This window comes from Pseudophryne corroboree, chromosome 6 (assembly GCF_028390025.1).
Source record: "Pseudophryne corroboree isolate aPseCor3 chromosome 6, aPseCor3.hap2, whole genome shotgun sequence".
Classification (NCBI taxonomy): domain Eukaryota; kingdom Metazoa; phylum Chordata; class Amphibia; order Anura; family Myobatrachidae; genus Pseudophryne; species Pseudophryne corroboree.
In genome coordinates this window covers 805,910,896-805,935,478 of record NC_086449.1, presented here as the reverse complement: position 1 = coordinate 805,935,478, position 24,583 = coordinate 805,910,896, and the positions used below count along the sequence as shown (strand labels likewise).

Genomic DNA, 24,583 nt, shown 5'->3' with positions numbered 1-24,583 from the left:
AGGGATGACTTCATCTGGAATGCCTTTTTCCTTCAGGATCCGGCGTTCAACCGCCATGCCGTCAAACGCAGCCGCGGTAAGACTTGGAACAGACAAGGCCCCTGCTGGAGCAGGTCCTTTCTTAGAGGTAGAGGCCACGGGTCTTCCGTGAGCATCTCCTGAAGTTCCGGGTACCAAGTCCTTCTTGGCCAATCCGGAACCACGAGTATCGTTCTTACTCCTCTCCTTCTTATGATTCTCAGTACTTTTGGTATGAGAGGCAGAGGAGGGAACACATACACTGACTGGTACACCCACGGTGTCACCAGAGCGTCCACCGCTATTGCCTGAGGGTCCCTTGACCTGGCGCAATATCTGTCTAATTTTTTGTTTAGACGTGACGCCATCATGTCCACCTTTGGTTTTTCCCAACGGTTTACAATCAGGTGGAAGACTTCTGGGTGAAGTCCCCACTCTCCCGGGTGAAGGTCGTGTCTGCTGAGGAAGTCTGCTTCCCAGTTGTCCACTCCCGGAATGAACACTGCTGACAGAGCTATCACATGATTTTCCGCCCAGCGAAGAATCCTTGCAGCCTCTGCCATTGCCCTCCTGCTTCTCGTGCCGCCCTGTCTGTTTACGTGGGCGACTGACGTGATGTTGTCCGATTGGATCAATACCGCCTGACCCTGAAGCAGGGGTTTCGCTTGACTTAGGGCATTGTAAATGGCCCGTAGTTCCAGAATGTTTATATGCAGAGATGTTTCCATGCTTGACCACAAGCCCTGGAAGTTTTTTCCCTGTGTGACTGCTCCCCAGCCTCTCAGGCTTGCATCCGTGGTCACCAGGATCCAATCCTGGATGCCGAATCTGCGGCCCTCTAGAAGATGAGCACTCTGCAACCACCACAGGAGAGACACCCTTGTCTTTGGTGACAGGGTTATCCGCTGCTGCATCTGAAGATGCGAACCGGACCATTTGTCCAGTAGATCCCACTGAAACGTTCTTGCATGGAATCTTCCGAATGGAATTGCTTCGTAAGAAGCCACCATTTTTCCCAGGACCCTCGTGCACTGATGCACTGACACCTGGGCTGGTTTTAGGAGGTTCCTGACTAGCTCGGATAACTCCTTGGCCTTCTCCTCCGGGAGAAAAACCTTCTTCTGGACTGTGTCCAGAATCATTCCTAGGAACAGAAGACGTGTCGTTGGAATCAGCTGCGATTTTGGAATATTTAGGATCCACCCGTGCTGACGTAACACTATCTGAGATAGTGCTACTCCGACTTCTAACTGTTCCCTGGACCTTGCCCTTATCAGGAGATCGTCCAAGTAAGGGATAATTAATACGCCTTTTCTTCGAAGAAGAATCATCATTTCGGCCATTACCTTGGTAAAGACCCGAGGTGCCGTGGACAACCCAAACGGCAGCGTCTGAAACTGATAATGACAGTCTTGTACTACAAACCTGAGATACCCTTGGTGAGAAGGGTAGATTGGGACGTGGAGATAAGCATCTTTGATGTCCAGAGACACCATATAGTCCCCTTCTTCCAGGTTCGCTATCACCGCTCTGAGTGATTCCATCTTGAATTTGAACCTTTTTATGTAAGTGTTCAAGGATTTCAGATTTAAAATTGGTCTCACCTAGCCGTCCGGTTTCGGTACCACAAACAGCGTGGAATAATACCCCTTTCCTTGTTGTAGGAGGGGTACCTTGATTATCACCTGCTGGGAATACAGCTTGTGAATAGCTTCCAGAACTGCCTCCCTGTCGGAGGGAGACTTTGGCAGAGCAGACTTCAGGAACCGGCGAGGGGGAAACGCCTCGAATTCCAGTTTGTACCCCTGCGATGCTACCTGTAGAATCCAGGGATCCACTTGCGAGCGAGCCCACTGCGCGTTGAAATTCTTGAGACGGGCCCCCACCAAGCCTGAGTCTGCTTGTAAAGCCCCAGCGTCATGCTGAAGACTTGGCAGAAGCAGGGGAAGGCTTCTGATCCTGGGAAGCGGCTGCATGGTGCAGTCTTTTTCCCCTTCCTCTGCCCCGGGGCAGAAAGGAATGGCCTTTTGCTCGCTTGTATTTATGGGAACGAAAGGACTGAGTTTGAAAAGACGGTGTCTTTTTCTGTTGATGTGAAGTGACCTGGGGTAAGAAGGTGGACTTTCCAGCCGTTGCCGTGGCCACCAGGTCCGAAAGACCAGCCCCAAATAACTCCTCCCCTTTATACGGCAATACTTCCATATGTCGTTTGGAATCCGCATCCCCTGACCACTGACGCGTCCATAACGTTCTTCTGGCAGAGATGGACATAGCACTTACTCTTGATGCCAGGGTGCAAATATCCCTCTGTGCATCACGCATATATAGTAATGCATCCTTCAAATGCTCTATAGTTAACAATATATTGTCCCTATCCAGGGTATCAATATTTTCAGTCAGGGAATCCGACCACGCGACTCCAGCACTGCACATCCAGGCTGAAGCGATTGCTGGTCGCAGTATAACACCAGTATGTGTGTATATACTTTTTAGGATATTTTCCAGCCTTCTATCAGCTGGTTCTTTGAGGGTGGCCGTATCAGGAGACGGTAACGCCACTTGTTTAGATAAACGTGTGAGCGCCTTATCTACCCTAGGGGGTGTTTCCCAACGTGTCCTAACCTCTGATGGGAAAGGATATAGTGCCAATAATTTATTAGAAATTAGCAGTTTTTTGTCGGGAGAAACCCACGCTTTATCACATACCTCATTCAATTCATCTGACTCAGGAAAAACTATTGGTAGTTTTTTCACCCCCCACATAATACCCTTCTTAGTGGTATTTGTAGTGTCAGAAATGTGCAATGCTTCCTTCATTGCCGTGATCATGTAACGTGTGGCCCTACTGGACATTACGTTCGACTCATCACCGTCGACACTAGACTCCGTATCTGTGTCTGGGTCTGTGTCGACCCACTGAGGTAACGGGCGTTTTAGGGCCCCTGACAGTGTCTGAGACGCCTGGACAGGCACTAATTGATTTGCCGGCTGTCTCATGTCGTCAACAGTTTTTTGCAAAGTGTTGACATTATCACTTAATTGTTTGAACACGATCATCCAGTCAGGTGTCGACTCCCTAGGGGGTGACATCACTAACGCAGGCAATTGCTCCGCCTCCACATCATTTTCCTCCTCATACATGTCGACACACACGTACCGACACACAGCACACACACCGGGAATGCTCTGATAGAGGACAGGACCCCACGAGCCCTTTGGAGAGACAGAGGGAGAGTCTGCCAGCACACACCCAGCGCTATATATATACACAGGATAACCTTATATAAGTGTTATTCCCTTATAGCTGCTGTTTTTATTGTCATTTGCTGCCAATAGTGCCCCCCCTTCTCTTTTTTACCCTGATTCTGAAGCAGGACTGCAGGGGAGAGTCAGGGAGCCGTCCTTCCAGCGGAACTGTGAGGGAAAATGGCGCTTGTGTGCTGAGGAGATAGGCCCCGCCCCTTCACGACATCCTTATCTCCCGCTTTTTTGTGTAAAAATGGCAGGGGTTAAAATACATCCATATAGCCCAGGAGCTATATGTGATGTATTCTTTTGCCACCTAAGGTATTTGTCATCTATATTGCGTCTCAGGGCGCTCCCCCCCAAGCGCCCTGCACCCTCAGTGACCGGAGTGTGAAGTGTGCTGAGAGCAATGGCGCACAGCTGCGGTGCTGTGCGCTACCTTAGTCTGAAGACAGGATTGTCTTCTGCCGCCGATTTCACCGGACCTCTTCGTCTCTTCTGGCTCTGTAAGGGGGACGGCGGCGCGGCTCCGGTGACCCATCCAGGCTGAACCTGTGATCGTCCCTCTGGAGCTAATGTCCAGTAGCCTAAGAAACCCGATCCACTCTGCACGCAGGTGAGTCCGTTTCTTCTCCCCTTAGTCCCACGATGCAGTGAGCCTGTTGCCAGCAGGACTCACGGAAAATAAAAAAACCTAAATTAAACTTTTATTCTAAGCAGCTCAGGAGAGCCACCTAGCCTGCACCCTTCTCGTTCGGGCACAAAAATCTAACTGAGGCTTGGAGGAGGGTCATAGGGGGAGGAGCCAGTGCACACCACCTGATCCTAAAGCTTTTATTCTTGTGCCCTGTCTCCTGCGGAGCCGCTATTCCCCATGGTCCTTACGGAGTCCCAGCATCCACTAGGACGTCAGAGAAATAGCATTTAATTCCTTTGACGCAGGGAAGGTTAGCGAGGCTTTCTTATTCTCAGTGAAGTAAGCCTCCTCAACCTGCTCAGGTGTTGTATCAGCAATATTCAACACATCTCTAATAGCCTCTATCATCAACTGCACCCCTTTAGCAAGAGATGCTGCCCCCCGCAACACATCCCCGTCACCGTCTGCAGTGTCAGAATCGGTATCCGTATCATCCTGCATGATCTGTGCAAGAGCACGTTTATGTGAATATACAGCGGGAAGCCCTGAGGCACCAGAACTGGGCCAGACTGCCATAGAGTTCTGTAAAGCCTGAGTTGCAGATTCATTTTGTGCAACCCTATTTGAAATCTGAGAAATCATAGATTTGATAAAGGATAACCACTCAGGCTCCCTTGCTGGTATCTGTGCTAAACCAGTGCAATCCTGATTACATGGAATGGGATCATCCTGAGAGGACATATCCTCTGCAGCATATGACACAGAGTCCCTGGACATTGCTTAATGGAGACTACAGACACTCCACACACACACACACACACACACACACACACACACACACACACACACACACACACACACACGGGAGGACAGACAGAGTTTCACCCCCAAGAATGGCAAGAGAGACACAGAGATTGGCGCCAACCCACACACAGCGCTTTTAATGTAAAGGGAGACCCCTACTAGTGCTGACTGTGCACCTTAATAGGTTACACAGTCTTTATGCAGCCTCCCCCCCTTCTACAACCCCCTGGTACCGTGAAAGATAGCTGGAGTTGCTGTGGAGGGACTTACTCTTCCTGGACAGTGCTGTGCAGGCAGGAAAATGGCGCTGAACGCTGCTGGGTCCGCTCTGAGGAGAAGCTCCGCCCCCAAAATGGCGCTGTCTTCCCGCTCTTCACAAGTATTATACTGACCTGAGGTAAAATGCTGGCTGAGATCCACGGACCCCGACAGGCTTGCTGACCAGTGTAGGGTGTAGGCGCTAGCTCAGGGCGCCCCTCACAGCGCCGCACTATGTACCGCTGAGCCTACGGAGCGCAGTTAGTACTGCGCTCCTACCCTGTTGCCGCCATCTTCACACCGGCCCCCCGCTTGCTAGGGGGGACGGTGACTCACTCGTCACTGATCTTCAGCTCTGTAAGGGGGTGGCGGCATGCTGCTGGGGTGAGCGATCCCCTGTGGCGGGGAATGATCTATCCCCTCAGGAGCTCAGTGTCCTGTCAGCGGAGATAGTGGCTCAGACCCCGCAGGGCGGACACTACTCCCCCCCCCTTAGTCCCACGAAGCAGGGAGGCTGTTGCCAGCAGCCTCCCTGTAAAATAATAAACTCTAAAAAAAACTTTACCAAAGAAGCTCTGTAGAGCTCCCCTAGCTGTGACTGACTCCACTGGGCACATTTTCTAAACTAAGTCTGGTAGGAGGGGCATAGAGGGAGGAGCCAGCCCACACTCTCAAACTCTTAAAGTGCCAATGGCTCCTGGTGCACCCGTCTATACTCCATGGTACTAATGTGGACCCCGGCATCCTCTAGGACGTAAGAGAAAAACCAGTGATAAGTGCAAGGAGATAAACGCACCAGCCAATCAGCTCCTAACTGTTAAGATATTGGAGCTGATTGGCTGGTGCGTTAATCACCTTGCACTTATTACTGGTTTATCACTTCACTTCCTTATGCCATCTCCGGGTTAATACATCTGCCCCTCTGACTGAGATGCATATGATTCGGTTAGGGGGCTTGTGCAGTGGTAGAAATCACATGATCTGTCTGCAATACGGTCCTGCGTGCAACCTTGCATCCGCCACTACAGTAAGCTGCTTATAATGGACTGCGCTACATTCTCATGGAAGGGCCGTCACAGTAATCTCTAAATCAGAGAAATTGCAGCACAGTAATGAAAAAAAAAAAAATAAGATCTCATTAAGAGGGTGTGATGTATCAAACCTTGGAGAGAGATAAAGTGAAGAGTGATAAAATACCAACCAATCTGCTCCCTACTGCCATTTTTCAAACACAGCCTGTAACATGGCAGTTAGCAGCTGAATGGTTGGTACTTTATCTCTCTACACGGCTCAATACATATCCTCCTAAAAGCTTTATTACTGTATATCTGAGGAGACTGGTATGGAAAAAGGTGATGGCAGTACAAGGTACTCCAGATGCAGGATATGGGAATGCGCAATACTCTGTATACAGTATTCTCGGGAGACGCTGTAGAGCCATATAATGGGCAATATTCACATAACGGGCCTAATTCTGAGCCGCAGCCGCCATGCGTGCATGAAAAAAGCCGCAGAATTCCCGCCCGTGTTCAGAGACAACCTCACCTACAGTACGTGGCTGCATCGGCTTGTGGCAGCACCTGTCATCACTATCAGCAAGGTTCTGCCCCAGTCCCATCCAGGGTGCAAGAGATCAGTCTGAAATCACCGGATCTTTGCGCACGTTTACCATTCAATAAGCTGCAATTCTGTCTGTACGCCCACGGCAAGCTTATGTAAACCCCCCGTTGCCGTGCAGTTACACCCGTTTATCTGACTGACGTCTCTGCAACTCTGACTAGCCCCGCAGATTTGGAGTGATGCAAATGTTCGCCTCGGACGCATGCGTAGTGCGTAAAATCACGGAAGTGGCCGCTTTATGTGCAGCGCTGAATCCGGCCGCAGATGTCTCGCTGCACGTTACACTGTACAACTTTTACACATGATCCGTATGACCCCAATCTTCAAAAACAGTTGGTATAATTACTGTAATCAACATACTGTATGTTGTAGGACTGATCGGCAAATTCAGAATAAACACTGAAATGAATATAATAAGACTCTATATCGTGTTTTGAGCATACAGTACTTAGTGACCCTTACTGGAGATCTTATAAGGGTCACTAGTAGATATCGGTACAGCCTGATGGCGCCGCGGTTTGCAGTGACTTCCATCTAAACTCTCTGTAATGACGCTGAATTGTTTAGTTATTGTTACTCTCTATGACGAATATAAGACTTACATACCGCTGGCAGATTTCCTCTAAGACAGTGGTTCTCAAACTTGGTCCTCAGGACCCCACACGGTTCATGTTTTCCATGTCACCCGGCAGCTGCACTGTGTATCACCAACTGTCACATTTTAAAAATGTACGGGTGACCTGCAAAACATGGATCGTGTGGGGTCCTGAGGACCGAGTTTGAGAACCTGTGCTCTAAGAGGAATGTTAGAGAATCCCCATATTTGTAATCTGCAGTTTCTGGGATCTCCTAATAAGTCATTCCTAACGTTACCACAGGTGGCGCTGTGACTCACTCATTCAATAAGGGCATTGAGGTTCTTCTCTTGCTCTTCTGTACCATGTTCGCTTGGTTCCTAAGGGATATGCGGATGAGGGAAGGGGCGAGGCGGCAGGGTTCTCCATCCACCTGCATGGGGATGGCCTTGTACGTCAGCAGAGTCACTTCCCTGCATTGGTGAAGCCTCTCTCCGTGGCCACCTACCTGCAGGGCAGCCTGAAACACAGGAAAATACCAATTTCATGGCTTCACAGGGTCACACAACGTTCATACAACTTGCACAGCACACTGGTCATCCTAACACCATCCTGTAAGCACGGTAGCGCAGTGGTTAGTTTGCTGCATGGGTTCAATTCACACCAAGACCCTGTTTGTGTGGAGTTTGTATGTTCTCTAAGTGTCCCCCGGATGCTTTAGTTTCCTCCCGCACTCCAAAAACATATTGGTAAGTTAGATGTATTCTGACAAAAAAAATATAAAAAAGGACCTTAATGTTTATGAGAGTTCATGTGATAGGGAATATAGATTGCAAGCTCCACAGGCGCAGGTGGTTAAAAATGAAAAACACGACCAAACTTAAGACAGCTGCAGTACCAGCTGTAGCCACCAGGGCTACCCTTCTTTCCATCCTTACAGGGAACTGCAGAGCATTTGAGGGAAAGGCTCTGTGCATACAGTACAAGGGGTGGTCTTCAGTATGCCGGCTGTCGGGATCCCGGCGCCGGAATCCCGACAGCCTGCATACTGAAGACCATCCTTGTGGGTGTAGTATGGTATGCCGGCGGTCGGCCTCCCGGCGACCAGCATACCGGCGCCGGGAGCCCGACCGCCGGCATACCGACAGTGTGACGAGCGCAAATGAGCCCCTTGCGGGGAAGGTTTATCTGGCCATAAAACTATCAGCACTTGCTGATGTTTGTACTGAAGCTTGAGCCTTTCTCTATTCTCAGCAGAAAAGAAAAGTATGTTGATCACATCTTCTCCGAGTATAGCTCTGGGGAATTAATGGTATATTTCACATTATATAGCGGTCAATAACAATGTCTTATTTCATCAGTCACATTTTTGTGCTGTACATATATTAAAGGTACTACAGTGCCACCTTGTGACAATGAGGTATTACTGCAGGTAGGAAATGCTGGGAAAATAGGATTTTGGTACTTACCAGGTAAATCCTTTTCTTTGAATCCATAGGGGGCACTGGAGTACTCTTGGGATATGGACGGCTTCCGCAGGAAACAGGGCGCTGAATATTTAAATTTAGAACACTCCACCCCTCCATATCCCAGAGTACCTCAGTGTTTTTCACTGAGCCGAACAGGAACTATAGAGAGGTTGGCAATGAAGAATTACATATAACATAACAGACAACAACAAAGTTGACACATAACGTTACTGACAACTAAACAGTTGACACCATAACCAGTACTTGATAATTTGAACCAGTCGGCGAGAGTGTGTTACCATAAGATCCCCTGAACTTACCACAAACCAGGTAAAACTGCTCTGGGTGGGCGTCCAGTGCCCCCTATGGATTCAAAGAAAAGGATTTACCTGGTAAGTACCAAAATCCTATTTTCTTTTTCATCCACTAGGGGTCACTGGAGTACTCTTGGGACGTACCAAAGTTTCCCTTGTGGGTGGGAGAGCTGTTTGGCACCTGTAACACTATGCGGCCAAATCTAGATGCTGATGCCGCAAACGTATCAAACTTGTAACAGCGCACAAACGTGTGACCTGATGACCATGTAGCCGCACGGCAAAGCTGCGTCGTAGAAGCTCCACGACCAGCTGCCCATGAAGTTCCCACAGAACGTGTGGAATGAGCTGTTACTGATGTAGGCGGCTGTAACCTAGCATGAAGGTAAGCCTGACGTATGGTCAGTTTTATCCATCCGGATAAGGTCTGCTTAGAAGTTGGCCAACCTATCTTGGCAGCATCATAGAGAACAAACAACGTATCCGTCTTACGAACTGTAGACGTTCGGAATACATAAACGCGGAATGCGCGTACCACATCCAGAGTTCCAGAATGTCCGGTTAACACAGGAACTCCTATTGGTTGATTGATGTGAAAAGATGACACTACCCTTTGGTAAGAAAACGGGATTCGGCCGAAGTTCCGTTCTGTCATCATGAAACACCAAATACGGTGGCTTGCATGACAAGGCACCCAAATCTGAAACACGCCTTGCCGAAGCTAAGGCTAGGAGAAACATTGTTTTACAAGTGAGAAACTTTATATCCACTTGTTGTAAGGGTTCAAAATAAGAAGACTGTAAGAAATCTAAAACCAGATTCAGGTCCCATGGCGCTGTAGGTGGAATGAATGGAAGCTGTACTCTGAGGACACCTTGCAGAAAGGTGTGTACCTACGGCAATAGAGCCAATCGTCTTTGAAAATAAATTGACAACGCAGATATCTTCACCTTTAGTGTAGATAAACGCAGTCCTCCATCTAACCCCGTCTGAAGAAATAACAAAAGACGGGATAACTTGAAAGATGATGTCGGAAACTTCCGATCTTCACACCATATAGGCACAATATAGGCACGCCAAATTCTGTAATAATGAGCTGCCGTATCCGGCTTCCTAGCTCGTAACATGGTTGGTATAACCTATTCTAGAATGCCCTCTCTTCTTAAGAGGGCGGTCTCAACAGCCACCCCGTCAAACGCAGCCGCGCTAAATCGGGGTAAAGGAACGGACCCTGTTGCAACAGGTCCGAACGCAGTGGGAGCGGCCAAGGAACGTCCGCGAGTAGACCGCGGAGATCCGAGAACCAAGCTCTCCGAGACCAATGAGGCGCCACTAGTATGACTGTGACGGACTCTCTTTTGATCCGTTTTAGCAACAGAGGGAGCAGCGGAAACGGTGGGAACAGATACACGAGACTGTATGGCCACGTGATTGTGAGAGCATCCACCGCCACTGCCTTTGGATCTCGCGTTCGGGTCACATACTGGGGTGTTTGATGATTGTGGCGAGATGCCATCAGGTCCACTTGAGGGTAACCCCACCTCTGGACCAGCATGTGAAACACTTCTGGATTTAATGCCCATTCACCTGGATGAAAATCCCGACGGCTGAGATAATCCGCCTCCCAGTTGTCCACTCCCGGAATGAACACTGCAGACAATGGGGGTCATTCCGAGTTGTTCGTTCGTTATATTTTTCTCGCAACGGAGCGATTAGTCGCTAATGCGCATGCGCAATGTCCGCAGTGCGACTGCGCCAAGTAAATTTGCTATGCAGTTAGGAATTTTACTCACGGCATTACAAGGTTTTTTCTTCGTTCTGGTGATCGTAATGTGATTGACAGGAAGTGGGTGTTTCTGGGCGGAAACTGGCCGTTTTATGGGTGTGTGCGAAAAAACGCTACCGTTTCTGGGAAAAACGCGGGAGTGGCTGGAGAAACGGAGGAGTGTCTGGGCGAACGCTGGGAGTGTTTGTGACGTCAAACCAGGAACGACAAGCACTGAACTGATCGCAGATGCCGAGTAAGTCTGGAGCTACTCAGAAACTGCTAAGAAGTGTCTATTCGCAATTCTGCTAATCTTTCGTTCGCAATTTTGATAAGCTAAGATTCACTCCCAGTAGGCGGCGGCTTAGCATGTGCAATGCTGCTAAAAGCAGCTTGCGAGCGAACAACTCGGAATGAGGGCCAATATCACCTGGTGGTATTCTGGCCAATTGAGGATTCGAGCTACCTCCCGCATTGCCATGCGGCTTCTCGTTCCTCCTTATTTGTTGATGTATGCGACTGCCGTCGCGTTGTGTGACTGCACTTGGACAGTCTGAGAGCGAAGCATGTGTACATCTTGTCGTAGTGCATTGTAAATTGCGCGGAGTTCCAGAACATTTATAGACAGCAATCTGTTGTGATCCGCCCAGAGACCCTGGAGCTGACAATTTTGAACTACAGCTCCCCAACCTCTGAAACTCGCGTCCGTCGTTAGAATTATCCAATTCCAGCCGCCGCCTGCGGTTAAATTGTGTACCTTGAGCCACCAGAGTAGAGACACCCTCGCCCTTGGCGACAACCTCACCCTGTGGTGAATCTGCAGATGCGAGGCCGACCACTGTGCGAGCACATCCAGTTGAAATGGACGTGAGTGAAATCTTCCGCACTGAAGCGCTTTGAAAGCCGCCACCATTGTTCCTAAGAGGCGAATACACAAATGTACCGAGACTGTGCGTGGCTTGAGCACTAATTGTACCAGATGGCGAATAATCTGTACTTTCTGTTGTGGTAGGTAAATTCTTTGATTTACCGTATGGAGAATCATACCTAGGAATTGAAGGCGTTGAGACGGAATTAGATGTGATTTCTTGAAGTTGACAATCCAACCGTGGTGAACCAGTACCTTGTACGTTTGCAGCGCCTGTTGGAGGAGCATTTGTTGAGACGGAGCTTTGATGAGCAGATCGTCTAAGTACGGAACGATTGTCACTCCCAGGGATCTGAGATGAGCTATCATCACAGACATCACTTTGGTGAATACCCGAGGCGCTGACGAGAGGCCAAACGGTAGAGGCTGAAACTGTTAATGGTTGTGGCGTATTGCAAAACGCAAGAACCTCTGATGAGGTGACCAAATCGGAATGTGTAAGTACGCATCCTTGAGATCTAGCGCAAGCATGCATTCTTGTGGCTCTAAATCTGCAATTACTGACCGCAGAGATTCCATCTTTAATCTGTAGTAAGTGACTTACTGATTGAGACTGTGACGGAGCCATCCGGCTTCGGTACCACAAACAGACTGGAATAATAACCCTGACCTTGTTGGTGTACCAGGCCTGGAATTAAAACTGCTGAATCCAGCAGAGTCTGAATGGCAATATGCCGAACCGCCTTCTTGTCGTCCGACAGAGGCAGTCCTGTCTTGAAAAAGCGCAGTGGCGGGAGACAGCTTTCTTTTAACACTAAATTGCGGATACATCCATCAGTGGATGTCTGGAATCCCGGCAAAAGTAACGTCTGAAGGCGCGCTCCCACTATTGGAAATCCGAGATGGCCTGGGAGCCCGTCAAGCCACTGGCTTGTCGGTGACCTTAGTGCCCTGACGTTACAAGGCGTGGCTGTTTCTCTACCACAGCCTTGAAAGGACTGAAGTCTAAAGGATTTGAACGCCGGACCAGAGTATTTCCGTCTCGGTACCAGTGGAGGCAATGGCAGGAAACTAGACTCCCCCCCCCTCCCCCCCCCCCGTGGCCTGAGAAATGCATTTGTCCAATTTAGGACCAAACAACTTCTGGCCACCGTATTCTTTGGACCTTTGACTCCGCTTGCCAAGAACGCAGCCAGAGTACTTGTCGTGCTGTAACTAACGACGATGAAAAGCGAGAAGCGAGCTGACAGCTGGCAGCCGAAGCTGTACATAGATACTCAGCAGCTTCTCAGATTTGATTAACGATAAGTATAACGTGATCGTCATTGTTTCCATACATAGAGCGCCTTAGTGCCCCAAATGCCCTTCTATCTTACGTCTGAAGGGTCTTTATAAGGTTTGACAGACGAATCCACCAATGGCGGATTCTCCAATGTAGATGTCACTGTGTGGAAACGGGTAAGTAGACTTAAATCTGTGAGGTATAGAACCGGTTATTCGGTTCTTTCGTGTTTCTACTAACATCTTATTAAGATATTCCTAAATAAGAACCCCATTGGAGATTTCTGTCGTTTAGTAAATACGACTTTATTATATGGCAGAGGCTCCTTAGTCTCTGTAAACTTCAGAGACTGACGCACTGGCCGGATGAGATTATCAATGTCTGGGCTGTCAAAAGCTGCACTATCTGACTGCTGGTCTAATTTGCCCTCCTCACCCTTCTTTAGCGCCGTGAGGTCTGGCATAGAATTGTTAGACTGCAACATAGCAGAAACGGGTAAATTATAAGACAAATAAATTTATCCCTTGTACCCAAAGTGAAGTCTTTGCAAAGGCTGAGACTCCTCCGTTAGATCTGGCGGTCTCACCCGAGACTCCGATCTTGCCGCTCGTGTCGAGCGGCGGCCAATTCTAATTGCAACCCAGCCATTACATTTGCTTAACATAGGATCTGGGAATGAAACCGGCTTCCGGAGTGGAAACCTACAAAACATACTGAACATGTGGTAGATTTATGTACAGACATTGCAGTAAAAATAAGATTTTACTTACCGATAAATCTATTTCTCGTAGTCCGTAGTGGATGCTGGGGACTCCGTCAGGACCATGGGGATTAGCGGCTCCGCAGGAGACAGGGCACAAAAATAAAGCTTTAGGATCAGGTGGTGTGCACTGGCTCCTCCCCCTATGACCCTCCTCCAAGCCTCAGTTAGGTACTGTGCCCGGACGAGCGTACACAATAAGGAAGGATTTTGAATCCCGGGTAAGACTCATACCAGCCACACCAATCACACTGTACAACCTGTGATCTGAACCCAGTTAACAGCATGATAACAGCGGAGCCTCTGAAAAGATGGCTCCCAACAATAATAACCCGATTTTTTTGTAACAATAACTATGTACAAGTATTGCAGACAATCCGCACTTGGGATGGGCGCCCAGCATCCACTACGGACTACGAGAAATAGATTTATCGGTAAGTAAAATCTTATTTTCTCTGACGTCCTAGTGGATGCTGGGGACTCCGTCAGGACCATGGGGATTATACCAAAGCTCCCAAACGGGCGGGAGAGTGCGGATGACTCTGCAGCACCGAATGAGAGAACTCCAGGTCCTCTTTAGCCAGGGTATCAAATTTGTAAAATTTTACAAACGTGTTCTCCCCTGACCACGTAGCTGCTCGGCAGAGTTGCAATGCCGAGACCCCTCGGGCAGCCGCCCAGGATGAGCCCACCTTCCTTGTGGAATGGGCCTTGACAGATTTAGGCTGTGGCAGGCCTGCCACAGAATGTGCAAGTTGAATTGTGCTACAAATCCAACGAGCAATCGTCTGCTTAGAAGCAGGAGCACCCAGCTTGTTGGGTGCATATAGTATAAACAGCGAGTCAGATTTTCTGACTCCAGCCGTCCTTGAAATATATATTCTCAATGCCCGGACAACGTCCAGCAACTTGGAATCCTCCAAATCGCTAGTAGCCGCAGGCACCACAATAGGCTGGTTCAGATGAAACGCTGACACCACCTTAGGCAGAAAATGAGGACGCGTCCGCAGTTCTGCCCTGTCCGAATGGAAAATCAGATATGGGCTTTTATACGATAAAGCCGCCAATTCTGATACTCTCCTGGCTGAAGCCAGGGCCAGTAGCATGGTTACTTTCCACGTAAGATATTTCAAATCCACCGATTTGAGTGGCTCAAACCAATGGGATTTGAGAAAATCCAAAACTACATTAAGGTCCCACGGAGCCACAGGGGGCACCACCGGGGGCTGTATATGTAGTACTCCTTTAACAAAAGTCTGGACTTCAGGAACTGAAGCCAATTCTTTCTGGAAGAAAATCGACAGGGCCGAAATTTGAACCTTAATGGACCCCAATTTGAGGCCCATAGACAATCCTGTTTGTAGGAAATGCAGGAATCGACCCAGTTGAAATTCCTCCGTGGGGACCTTCCTGGCCTCACACCACGCAACATGTTTTCTCCAAATGCGGTGATAATGTTGTGCAGTCACCTCCTTCCTGGCTTTAACCAGTGTAGGAATGACCTCTTCCGGAATGCCTTTTTCCCTTAGAATTCGGCGTTCAACCGCCACGCCGTCAAACGCAGCCGCGGTAAGTCTTGGAATAGACACGGTCCCTGCTGAATCAGGTCCCGCCTTAGAGGTAGAGGCCACGGATTTTCCGTGAGCATCTCCTGAAGTTCCGGGTACCAAGTTCTTCTTGGCCAATCCGGAGCCACGAGTATCGTTCTTACTCCCCTTTGCCGTATAATTCTCAGTACTTTGGGTATGAGAGGCAGAGGAGGAAACACATACACTGACTGGAACACCCACGGTGTTACCAGAGCGTCCACAGCTATTGCCTGAGGGTCTCTTGACCTGGCGCAATACCTGTCCAGTTTTTTGTTGAGGCGAGACGCCATCATATCCACCTTTGGTTTTTCCCAACGGTTCACAATCATGTGGAAGACTTCTGGATGAAGTCCCCACTCTCCCGGGTGTAGATCGTGTCTGCTGAGGAAGTCTGCTTCCCAGTTGTCCACTCCCGGAATGAACACTGCTGACAGTGCTATCACATGATCTTCCGCCTAGCGAAGAATCCTTGCAGCTTCTGTCATTGCTCTCCTGCTTCTTGTGCCGCCCTGTCTGTTTACGTGGGCGACTGCCGTGATGTTGTCCGACTGGATCAACACCGGCTGACCCTGAAGCAGGGGTTTTGCCAGGCTTAGAGCATTGTAAATCGCTCTTAGCTCCAGTATATTTATGTGAAGAGACATCTCCAGGCTTGACCCTGGAAGTTTCTTCCCTGTGTGACCGCTCCCCAGCCTCTCAGACTGGCATCCGTGGTCACCAGGACCCAGTCCTGTATGCCGAATCTGCGGCCTTCTAACAGATGAGCACTCTGCAACCACCACAGAAGAGACACCCTTGTCCGTGGCGATAAGGTTATCCGCTGATGCATCTGCAGATGCGATCCGGACCATTTGTCCAGCAGATCCCACTGAAAAGTTCGTGCGTGGAATCTGCCGAATGGGATTGCTTCGTAAGAAGCCACCATCTTTCCCAGGACTCTTGTGCATTGATGCACAGACACTTTTCCTGGTTTTAGGAGGTTCCTGACAAGTTCGGATAACTCCTTGGCTTTCTCCTCCGGAAGAAACACCTTTTTCTGAACCGTGTCCAGAATCATTCCCAGGAACAGCAGACGTGTTGTCGGGGTCAACTGAGATTTTGGAAAATTCAGAATCCACCCGTGTTGTTGCAGCACTACTTGGGTTAGTGCTACTCCGTCCTCCAGCTGTTCTCTGGACCTTGCCCTTATCAGGAGATCGTCCAAGTAAGGGATAATTAATACGCCTCTTCTTCGCAGAAGAATCATCATTTCGGCCATTACCTTGGTAAAGACCCGAGGTGCCGTGGACAATCCAAACGGCAGCGTCTGAAACTGATAATGAGTTTTGCACCACGAACCTGAGGTACCCTTGATGTGAGGGGCAAATTGGGACATGCAGGTAAGCATCTTTTATGTCCAGGGACACCATAAAGTCCCCTTCTTCCAGATTCGCTATCACTGCTCTGAGTGATTCCATCTTGAACTTGAATTTTTGTATGTACAGGTTCAAAGATTTCAGATTTAGAATAGGTCTTACCGAGCCGTCCGGCTTCGGTACCACAAATAGCGTGGAGTAATACCCCTTTCCCTGTTGTAGGAGGGGTACCTTGACTATCACCTGCTGAGAAAACAGCTTGTGAATGGCTTCCAATACCGTCGCCCTGTCTGAGGGAGACGTTGGCAAAGCAGACTTTAGGAACCGGCGAGGGGGAGACTTCTCGAATTCCAACCTGTAACCCTGAGATACTACCTGCAGGATCCAGGGGTCCACCTGTGAGCAAGCCCACTGCGCGCTGAAATTCTTGAGTCGACCCCCCACCGTTCCTGAGTCCGCTTGTAAAGCCCCAGCGTCATGCTGAGGGCTTTGCAGAACCCGCGGAGGGCTTCTGTTCCTGGGAAGGAGCTGCTTGCTGCCCTCTCTTACCCTTTCCTCTGCCTCGGGGCAGATATGACTGTCCTTTTGCCCGCTTGTTCTTATAGGACCGAAAGGACTGCAGCTGAAAAGACGGTGTCTTTTTCTGTTGGGAGGGGGTCTGAGGTAAAAAGGTGGATTTCCCGGCCGTTGCCGTGGCCACCAGATCCGATAGACCGACGCCAAATAATTCCTCCCCTTTATACGGCAATACTTCCATATGCCGTTTGGAATCCGCATCACCTGACCACTGTCGTGTCCATAAACTTCTTCTGGCAGATATGGACATCGCACTTACTCTCGATGCCAGAGTGCAAATATCCCTCTGAGCATCTCGCATATAAAGAAAAGCATCCTTTAATTGCTCTAAAGTCTGTAAAATACTGTCCCTATCCAGGGTATCAATATTTTCAGTCAGGGAATCTGACCAGACCACCCCAGCACTGCACATCCAGGCTGAGGCGATGGCTGGTCGCAGTATAACACCAGTATGTGTGTATATACTTTTTAGGGTAGTTTCCAGCCTCCTATCAGCTGGATCCTTGAGGGCGGCCGTATCAGGAGACGGTAACGCCACTTGTTTTGATAAGCGTGTGAGCGCCTTATCCACCTTAGGGGGTGTTTCCCAGCGCGCCCTAACCTCTGGCGGGAAAGGGTATAATGCCAATAACTTTTTTGAAATTAGCCCTTTTCTATCTGGGTTAACCCACGCTTCATCACATACATCATTCAATTCCTCTGATTCAGGAAAAACTACAGGTAGTTTTTTCACCCCCCACATAATACCCCTTTTTGTGGTACTTGTAGTATCAGAGATATGCAAAGCCTCCTTCATTGCCGTGATCATATAACGTGTGGCCCTACTGGAAAATACTTTGTTTCTTCACCGTCGACACTAGATTCAGTGTCCGTGTCTGGGTCTGTATCGACCGACTGAGGTAAAGGGCGTTTTACAGCCCCTGACGGTGTCTGAGACGCCTGGGCAGGTACTAACTGGTTTGACGGCCGTCTCATGTCGTCAACTGATTTTTGTAATGTGCTGACATTATCACGTAATTCCATAAACAAAGCCATCCATTCCGGTGTCGACTCCCTAGGGGGTGACATCACCATTACCGGCAATTGCTCTGCCTCCACACCAACATCGTCCTCATACATGTCGACACACACGTACCGACACACAGCAGACACACAGGGAATGCTCTATTGAAGACAGGACCCCACTAGCCCTTTGGGGAGACAGAGGGAGAGTTTGCCAGCACACACCCAAGCGCTATAATATATATGGGAACAACCCTATATAAGTGTTGTATCCTTATAGCAGCTTAAATATAGTAATATCGCCAAAAAAAGTGCCCCCCCTCTCTGTTTTACCCTGTTTCTGTAGTACAGTGCAGGGGAGAGTCCTGGGAGCCTTCCTCACAGCGGAGCTGAGCAGGAAAATGGCGCTGTGTGCTGAGGAGAATAAGCCCCGCCCCCTATTTCGGCGGGCTCTTCTCCGGAGTTTGTGAGATCTGGCAGGGGTTAAATACATCCATATAGCCTCAAGGGCTATATGTGATGTATTTTTAGCCATAAAAAGGTATTATACATTGCTGCCCAGGGCGCCCCCCCAGCGCCCTGCACCCTCCGTGACCGCTGTGTGAAGTGTGCTGACAACAATGGCGCACAGCTGCAGTGCTGTGCGCTACCTCAGGAAGACTGAAAAGTCTTCTGCCGCCTGCTTCTGGACCTCTTCCATCTTCGGCATCTGCAAGGGGGGTCGGCGACGCGGCTCCGGGACGAACCCCAGGGTGAGACCTGTGTTCCGACTCCCTCTGGAGCTAATGGTGTCCAGTAGCCTAAGAAGCCAATCCATCCTGCACGCAGGTGAGTTCACTTCTCTCCCCTAAGTCCCTCGATGCAGTGAGCCTGTTGCCAGCAGGACTCACTGAAAATAAAAAACCTAAAAACTTTTTCTAAGCAGCTCTTTAGGAGAGCCACCTAGATTGCACCCTGCTCGGACGGGCACAAAAACCTAACTGAGGCTTGGAGGAGGGTCATAGGGGGAGGAGCCAGTGCACACCACCTGATCCTAAAGCTTTATTTTTGTGCCCTGTCTCCTGCGGAGCCGCTAATCCCCATGGTCCTGACGGAGTCCCCAGCATCCACTAGGACGTCAGAGAAACTTCTTTTTAGTCTTTGCTGGTGCCGTACTCATTATGCAGACAGACAACACAATAGACAAAGTCAGACACTTGCACGACTCAGTAAAATTGTTACTTAAGGTGTGTAATATATATATATACATACTAGGTGCATCATCGCGCCCTACGGGCGCTCTTCACACCGTCGCAAGGGGCTACGCCCCTTAACCCTTGCATGCCTTTCTGGGGTTCAATATTTGTATTATATGGAGTATTACCTGCATTCCTTTGTTAGTGGTTAAATATTGCACAATGAAAGGGCGTGCGATGGTGAAGGAGGCGCAGCCCCTTGCGACGGCGTGAACACCACCTGCAGGGCACAATGTACAGAATGTAGCGGGTGCGGCGGGGACTGTGGATGGGGGAGGGTGTCTGTAGATGCTGCGGGTGGAGGGGGTGGCGGAAGCGGGGGGGCCCGGATGGGGAAGGGTCGGGAGATGCTGCGGGTGGGGGAGGGATAGAGGAGTGGGGGCTGCAGATGGGGGAGGGGTCCGGAGGCACTGCAGGTGGGGGAGGGGCAGGGGTGCCAAGGGTGGGAGAGGGGCAGGTGCGGGGATGTTGCGGATGGGTGAAGGGTTCCGGAGGTACTGTGGGATGGGAAGGGGTGGGGGGGGCGGGGTGGGGAAGGGGGTCCGGAGGTGCCGTGAGTAGGGGAGGGGAAGGTACGGGTAGTGCGGCGGATGGGGAAGGGGGTCCGGAGGTGCTGCAGGTGGTGGAGGGGCAGGTGGGGGAGGGGTGGGTCAGGGGGGGCACCGCGGATGGAGGAGGGTGTCTGCAGGTGGAGGGGGGGCAGGTGTGGGGGGAGACATATATGGGAGGTGGATGGTGGAGGGGGTCTGGAGGTGCTGTGGGTGGTGGAGGGGCGGAGGAGTGGAATCCGCGGGTGGTGTAGGGGGTCTGGAGGCACAGCGTGTGGGGGAGGGGTGGGGTGCCGCATGTGGTAGAGGGGAAGGTGCGGAGGTGTGGTGCATTGGGGAGGGGTCTGGAGGCGCTGCGGGTACTGTACCTGCCAAAAAGGTAGTTGGAGGGTATGCAGTAACAGGGCCAGGACAGGGGTGACAGGGTCAGAACAGGGGTGACGGGGCCAGGACAGGGGTGACAGGATCAGAACAGGGGTGACAGGGGCGACGGGGCCAGAACAGGGGCGACAGGGCCAGGACAGAAATGACAGGGACAGGATAGGGGTGACATGGCCAGGGTAGGGGCGGCAGGACCAGGACAGGGGTGACAGGGCCAGTATAGGGTTGACAGGGCAAGCACAGGGGTAACAGGGCCTGGATAGGGGTGACAGGGCCAGGATAAGGGTGACAGGGACATGACAGAACACAGGGCACGGGAGAGATTGGTATTAGGGACAGAACAGTGGTGACAGACAGATGTGTCTTACCAAAGTCACTGCTGCTGGCTGCTGCTGTTCCACTCCAACCTGTTGGGATCTGCTGCTGGTGAAGACTTGGCATAGCTGACTCTCTCAGGCTGGAGTCCTGCTTCCTCTGCCCGTCCGCATCCCTCCCCCCCTCCTCAGTCACACACCGCAGACCTCGCGCAGCTGCTGGGCACTGTGGTAAGGGGAGACTGGGAGTGACTGGTTAGCCCCCAGGAGACGCTGCGGCTGGAGGGAGGAGGGGGTCGGAGCCTGCAAGCAGCGCGGACTTCTGCAGCGCTACCCGCCAGCTAAAGTGTGTGAAGGAGCTGGGCGCACCTCACTGTGGGTGGCAGCGCTGCAGCTAGCGGTGGGGTTGCCGGGGCTGGAGATAACAGAGGCAGTATGGAACCTGCACAGCGGCAGGTGCCCCACAAAACTGCAGCTAAGAAGCGTGGAGTGTGCCAGAAAGTGACGCTCCTCTGCGCCAGTGAGACCCTGCTGAGTATGCTGATGTGGGGGGTCAAGCACACAGTGAGCCAGTGCCCATCTGTCTGTACGGCATACCCCCTCACACACCCCCATACCTCCTAACTGTCCCGATTTTCGCGGGACAGTCCCATTTTTTAGGGTCTGTCCCGCTGTCCCACCCGCGGGCCACAGTGTCCCGCGGTGGTGGTGGTGTTGATGGGGGGGGGCAGTTGGAAAGCTCCTGTACTTGCTGTTCTGCTTAGCAGAGCAGCGGTGCATTTAGTGGAGACAGAGGGAGAGGGGGCATCAGGGGGTACGGATTAAGGGGGGGGTTCCAGCAGCCGAGCCGGATTAAGGGGGGGGGGGGGGGCAGGGGGGTACGTACCATGGGCACCACAGTTTTCGGGGGGCCCCCGGCTGGAGTAGCTCTGTCCCAGCTCAGAAGCTCCCCCGTCCTGCCAGCAACAGCGGCAGCATTGTGCTACAGTCAGCACACGCTGCTGCGTGTTGGCAGGTCTGTGGTGTTGCAGGGAGGCAGCAGTCTCCCTGCTTTCTTCTGCCTGTGCGGGTGTGTAGCGGGGGAGCGACCACCTCCTCTGTATTTACCCCTAGCTGAGGGGCCAAAATCCAATTAAAAAAATAACAACCCAGATTTTGCATAAGGGGGCGTGGCCACGCGGGCCGCGATTAGGCCACGCCCCCAACCCACAGCAGGCACAGCAATGAGATAGGGCCCCTTGTCTGAAGTGCCCTGGGCCCCCCAGACTCATAATCCGCCCCGTGGGCATGCCAGCAGCTCACAGAACGCTGGGCATGCCCCCTCACTGACGAAAACGGGAGCCCTCCCGTTAAGCCACGCCCCTTTTCGCTGTGTGTGTGTGTGTGTGTGTGTGTGTGTGTGTGTGTGTGTGTGTGTGTGTGTGTGTGTCCCTCCTTCTGTCTGAAGAAAGCTGGTAGGTATGCATCCCTGCCTGTGCCATGCCCATACCATCTGCTTCTGCTCCTGGTGTCCTATAGATTTGTCCAGATCTGTGACTCATTTTGAATAACTCCGCCCACTGTTGTGACTCCGCCCAGCGTTAGCAAATGAAGCACAAAGTCACAGATCTGGGCTATTATATAGGAGATGGCCGAAGTGCAGTTCACATGGCCAGCCTATATGAAACCTGAACCAAAAATTCCCACTAACACCCCTGCGCCTCCGGTGGAGAAGAGATGTAGGACAGGAACATTCTGGAATTACAAACAGGAAGAAACAGGAAGCATGGTTACAATGGCCTCCATGCCATGCTTACAGTGGTAATCACAGGTCAGGTTACAATACATGCCTCCTGACTGCAGTTTAATATAGGCTCAATAGTCTATTAATACAACCTATGGTGCATATGGCAGCCTGTCATGCAGCCTATTCTTCCCATATAAGTTTTTCTCCCTTGCAGCAGCGCTGTGTCAGATTTGTCCCCCCCCCCCCCTCCTCCCCCTGTGCTCCCTGTAGCGCTGTGTCTCAGCGGGGAGCGGCGGGAGCGGGCGGCGTTATAACACGGACCCCACACATCGGGGCGGCAGCGTGCGCTGACCGCCCCGTTCCCCCCCAGCATACCTTGTCTCCTTGCAGGGAGGGCTGCGACGGGGCTTCTTTCTGTAAGCTCCGTCCAGCTCTTGCAGCAGGCAGTGAGCTGCGTGTGGCTGTGAGGGTGCTCTTTGTGAGGACCGACACGCCATGCGCTGCTTCGTGCAGCGGCACTATCCCGGACCGATGTTTTTAGTAGAAACTCGGAAGGGATGTGTTTAAGTAGTAATAAAAAAGGTAAAAATTAAAAATTAAAAACAAAATCAAAAAATATTCAAAGAAAAGTGTGGATCCCCACACAAGCCTCTGTTAGTGCATGAGCACAGAAAAAACACTGAGGTACTCTGGGATATGGAGGGGTGGAGAGTTCTAAATTTAAATATTCAGTGCCCTGTTTCCTGCGGAAGCCGTCCATATCCCAAGAGTACTCCAGTGACCCCTAGTGGATGAAAAAGAAAGTACATTTATACAGTACATACTGTCACCTTGTGCAAATATATTTTCGATGATCCCAAGCCTTGTGACTTTATATGTTAGACAGCTCCTACCGAACTGATTAACCCTTAACTGTCTGCAGCCTGTGGCTAGGAATAAGATGAAAAGCACACGCCTTGTAGACTGCTAGTGACATGAGTCTCTACTATATAGGAAAGGGAGGATCACGGCTGGATGTACAGATGTACAAAGATACTGTACAAGGATATAATTGTGTCACAGTGAAAGAGTGTCCTTGCGCTGTACATGGCTTTGATAAAGACCTGTGTCACTGGAGTGATGTACACAGTGCTGTGCATATGGCCGGCAGCGCCACTGAAGCGTGGATTATAGGGTATGCGGTGCCTGAGAAGAAGCGTCCCGCTGTATACTGTGACATAGTGGACTGCAGTAACGTTGGGTGGGTGAGCCTAGAGATTAGCTTGTCCTCGGCACAGTCAGTCAATGACTGACAACAGTTATCAAGGGCGGTACTCCTTCTGTCCTCTTCAACAATTGTCAAACACATGTAGTAACACCTTCATGTTGTAATTCAGCCAGGGTTACACGCGGCCCAGACCCGGCGTCTGATTCCACAAAACAGGACTTACCAAAGACGCCATTGTGAAGCCAATGACCTCTATGTAGCCATCGTCGTGGCGCTGGGGCTCAAAGTCTCTGTGGTCACCGGGGTTTCCCCAGGGCATTGTGCCAGCACAGTACCTACCAGCAAGAGGGGAGATGCAGTCACTCAGTGAGTGTGAGTGGTGAGGCTCTGTATACTGACTGATGGTGAGTGCGGGTGATTATACTGTGTATAGTGACTGATGGTGAGTGCGGGTGATTATACTGTGTATAGTGACTGATGGTGAGTGCGGGTGATTATACTGTGTATACTGACTGATGGTGAGTGCGGGTGATTATACTGTGTATAGTGACTGATGGTGAGTGCGGGTGATTATACTGTGTATAGTGACTGATGGTGAGTGCGGGTGATTATACTGTGTATAGTGACTGATGGTGAGTGCGGGTGATTATACTGTGTATAGTGACTGATGGTGAGTGCGGGTGATTATACTGTGTATAGTGACTGATGGTGAGTGCGGGTGATTATACTGTGTATAGTGACTGATGGTGAGTGCGGGTGATTATACTGTGTATAGTGACTGATGGTGAGTGCAGGTGATTATACTGTGTATAGTGACTGATGGTGAGTGCGGGTGATTATACTGTGTATACTGACTGATGGTGAGTGCGGGTGATTATACTGTGTATAGTGACTGATGGTGAGTGCAGGTGATTATACTGTGTATAGTGACTGATGGTGAGTGCGGGTGATTATACTGTGTATACTGACTGATGGTGAGTGCGGGTGATTATACTGTGTATACTGACTGATGGTGAGTGCGGGTGATTATACTG

At 50.6% G+C, this 24,583-nt stretch overlaps 1 protein-coding gene across 13 annotated transcripts in view; it reads right to left on the bottom strand.

The window, feature by feature from the left end:
- Positions 1-24,583, bottom strand: part of DGKI (diacylglycerol kinase iota) — a 439,065-nt gene that overhangs the window by 126,447 nt on the left and 288,035 nt on the right. For all 13 annotated transcript variants that reach the window (XM_063928993.1, XM_063928994.1, XM_063928996.1 and 10 more), the window contains 2 exons: positions 23,773-23,884; positions 7,479-7,678 (listed from right to left, as the gene is read on the bottom strand). In XM_063928993.1, coding sequence (XP_063785063.1) covers positions 7,479-7,678; positions 23,773-23,884 — 312 coding nt within the window. The remainder of the gene's footprint in view (positions 1-7,478; positions 7,679-23,772; positions 23,885-24,583) is intronic.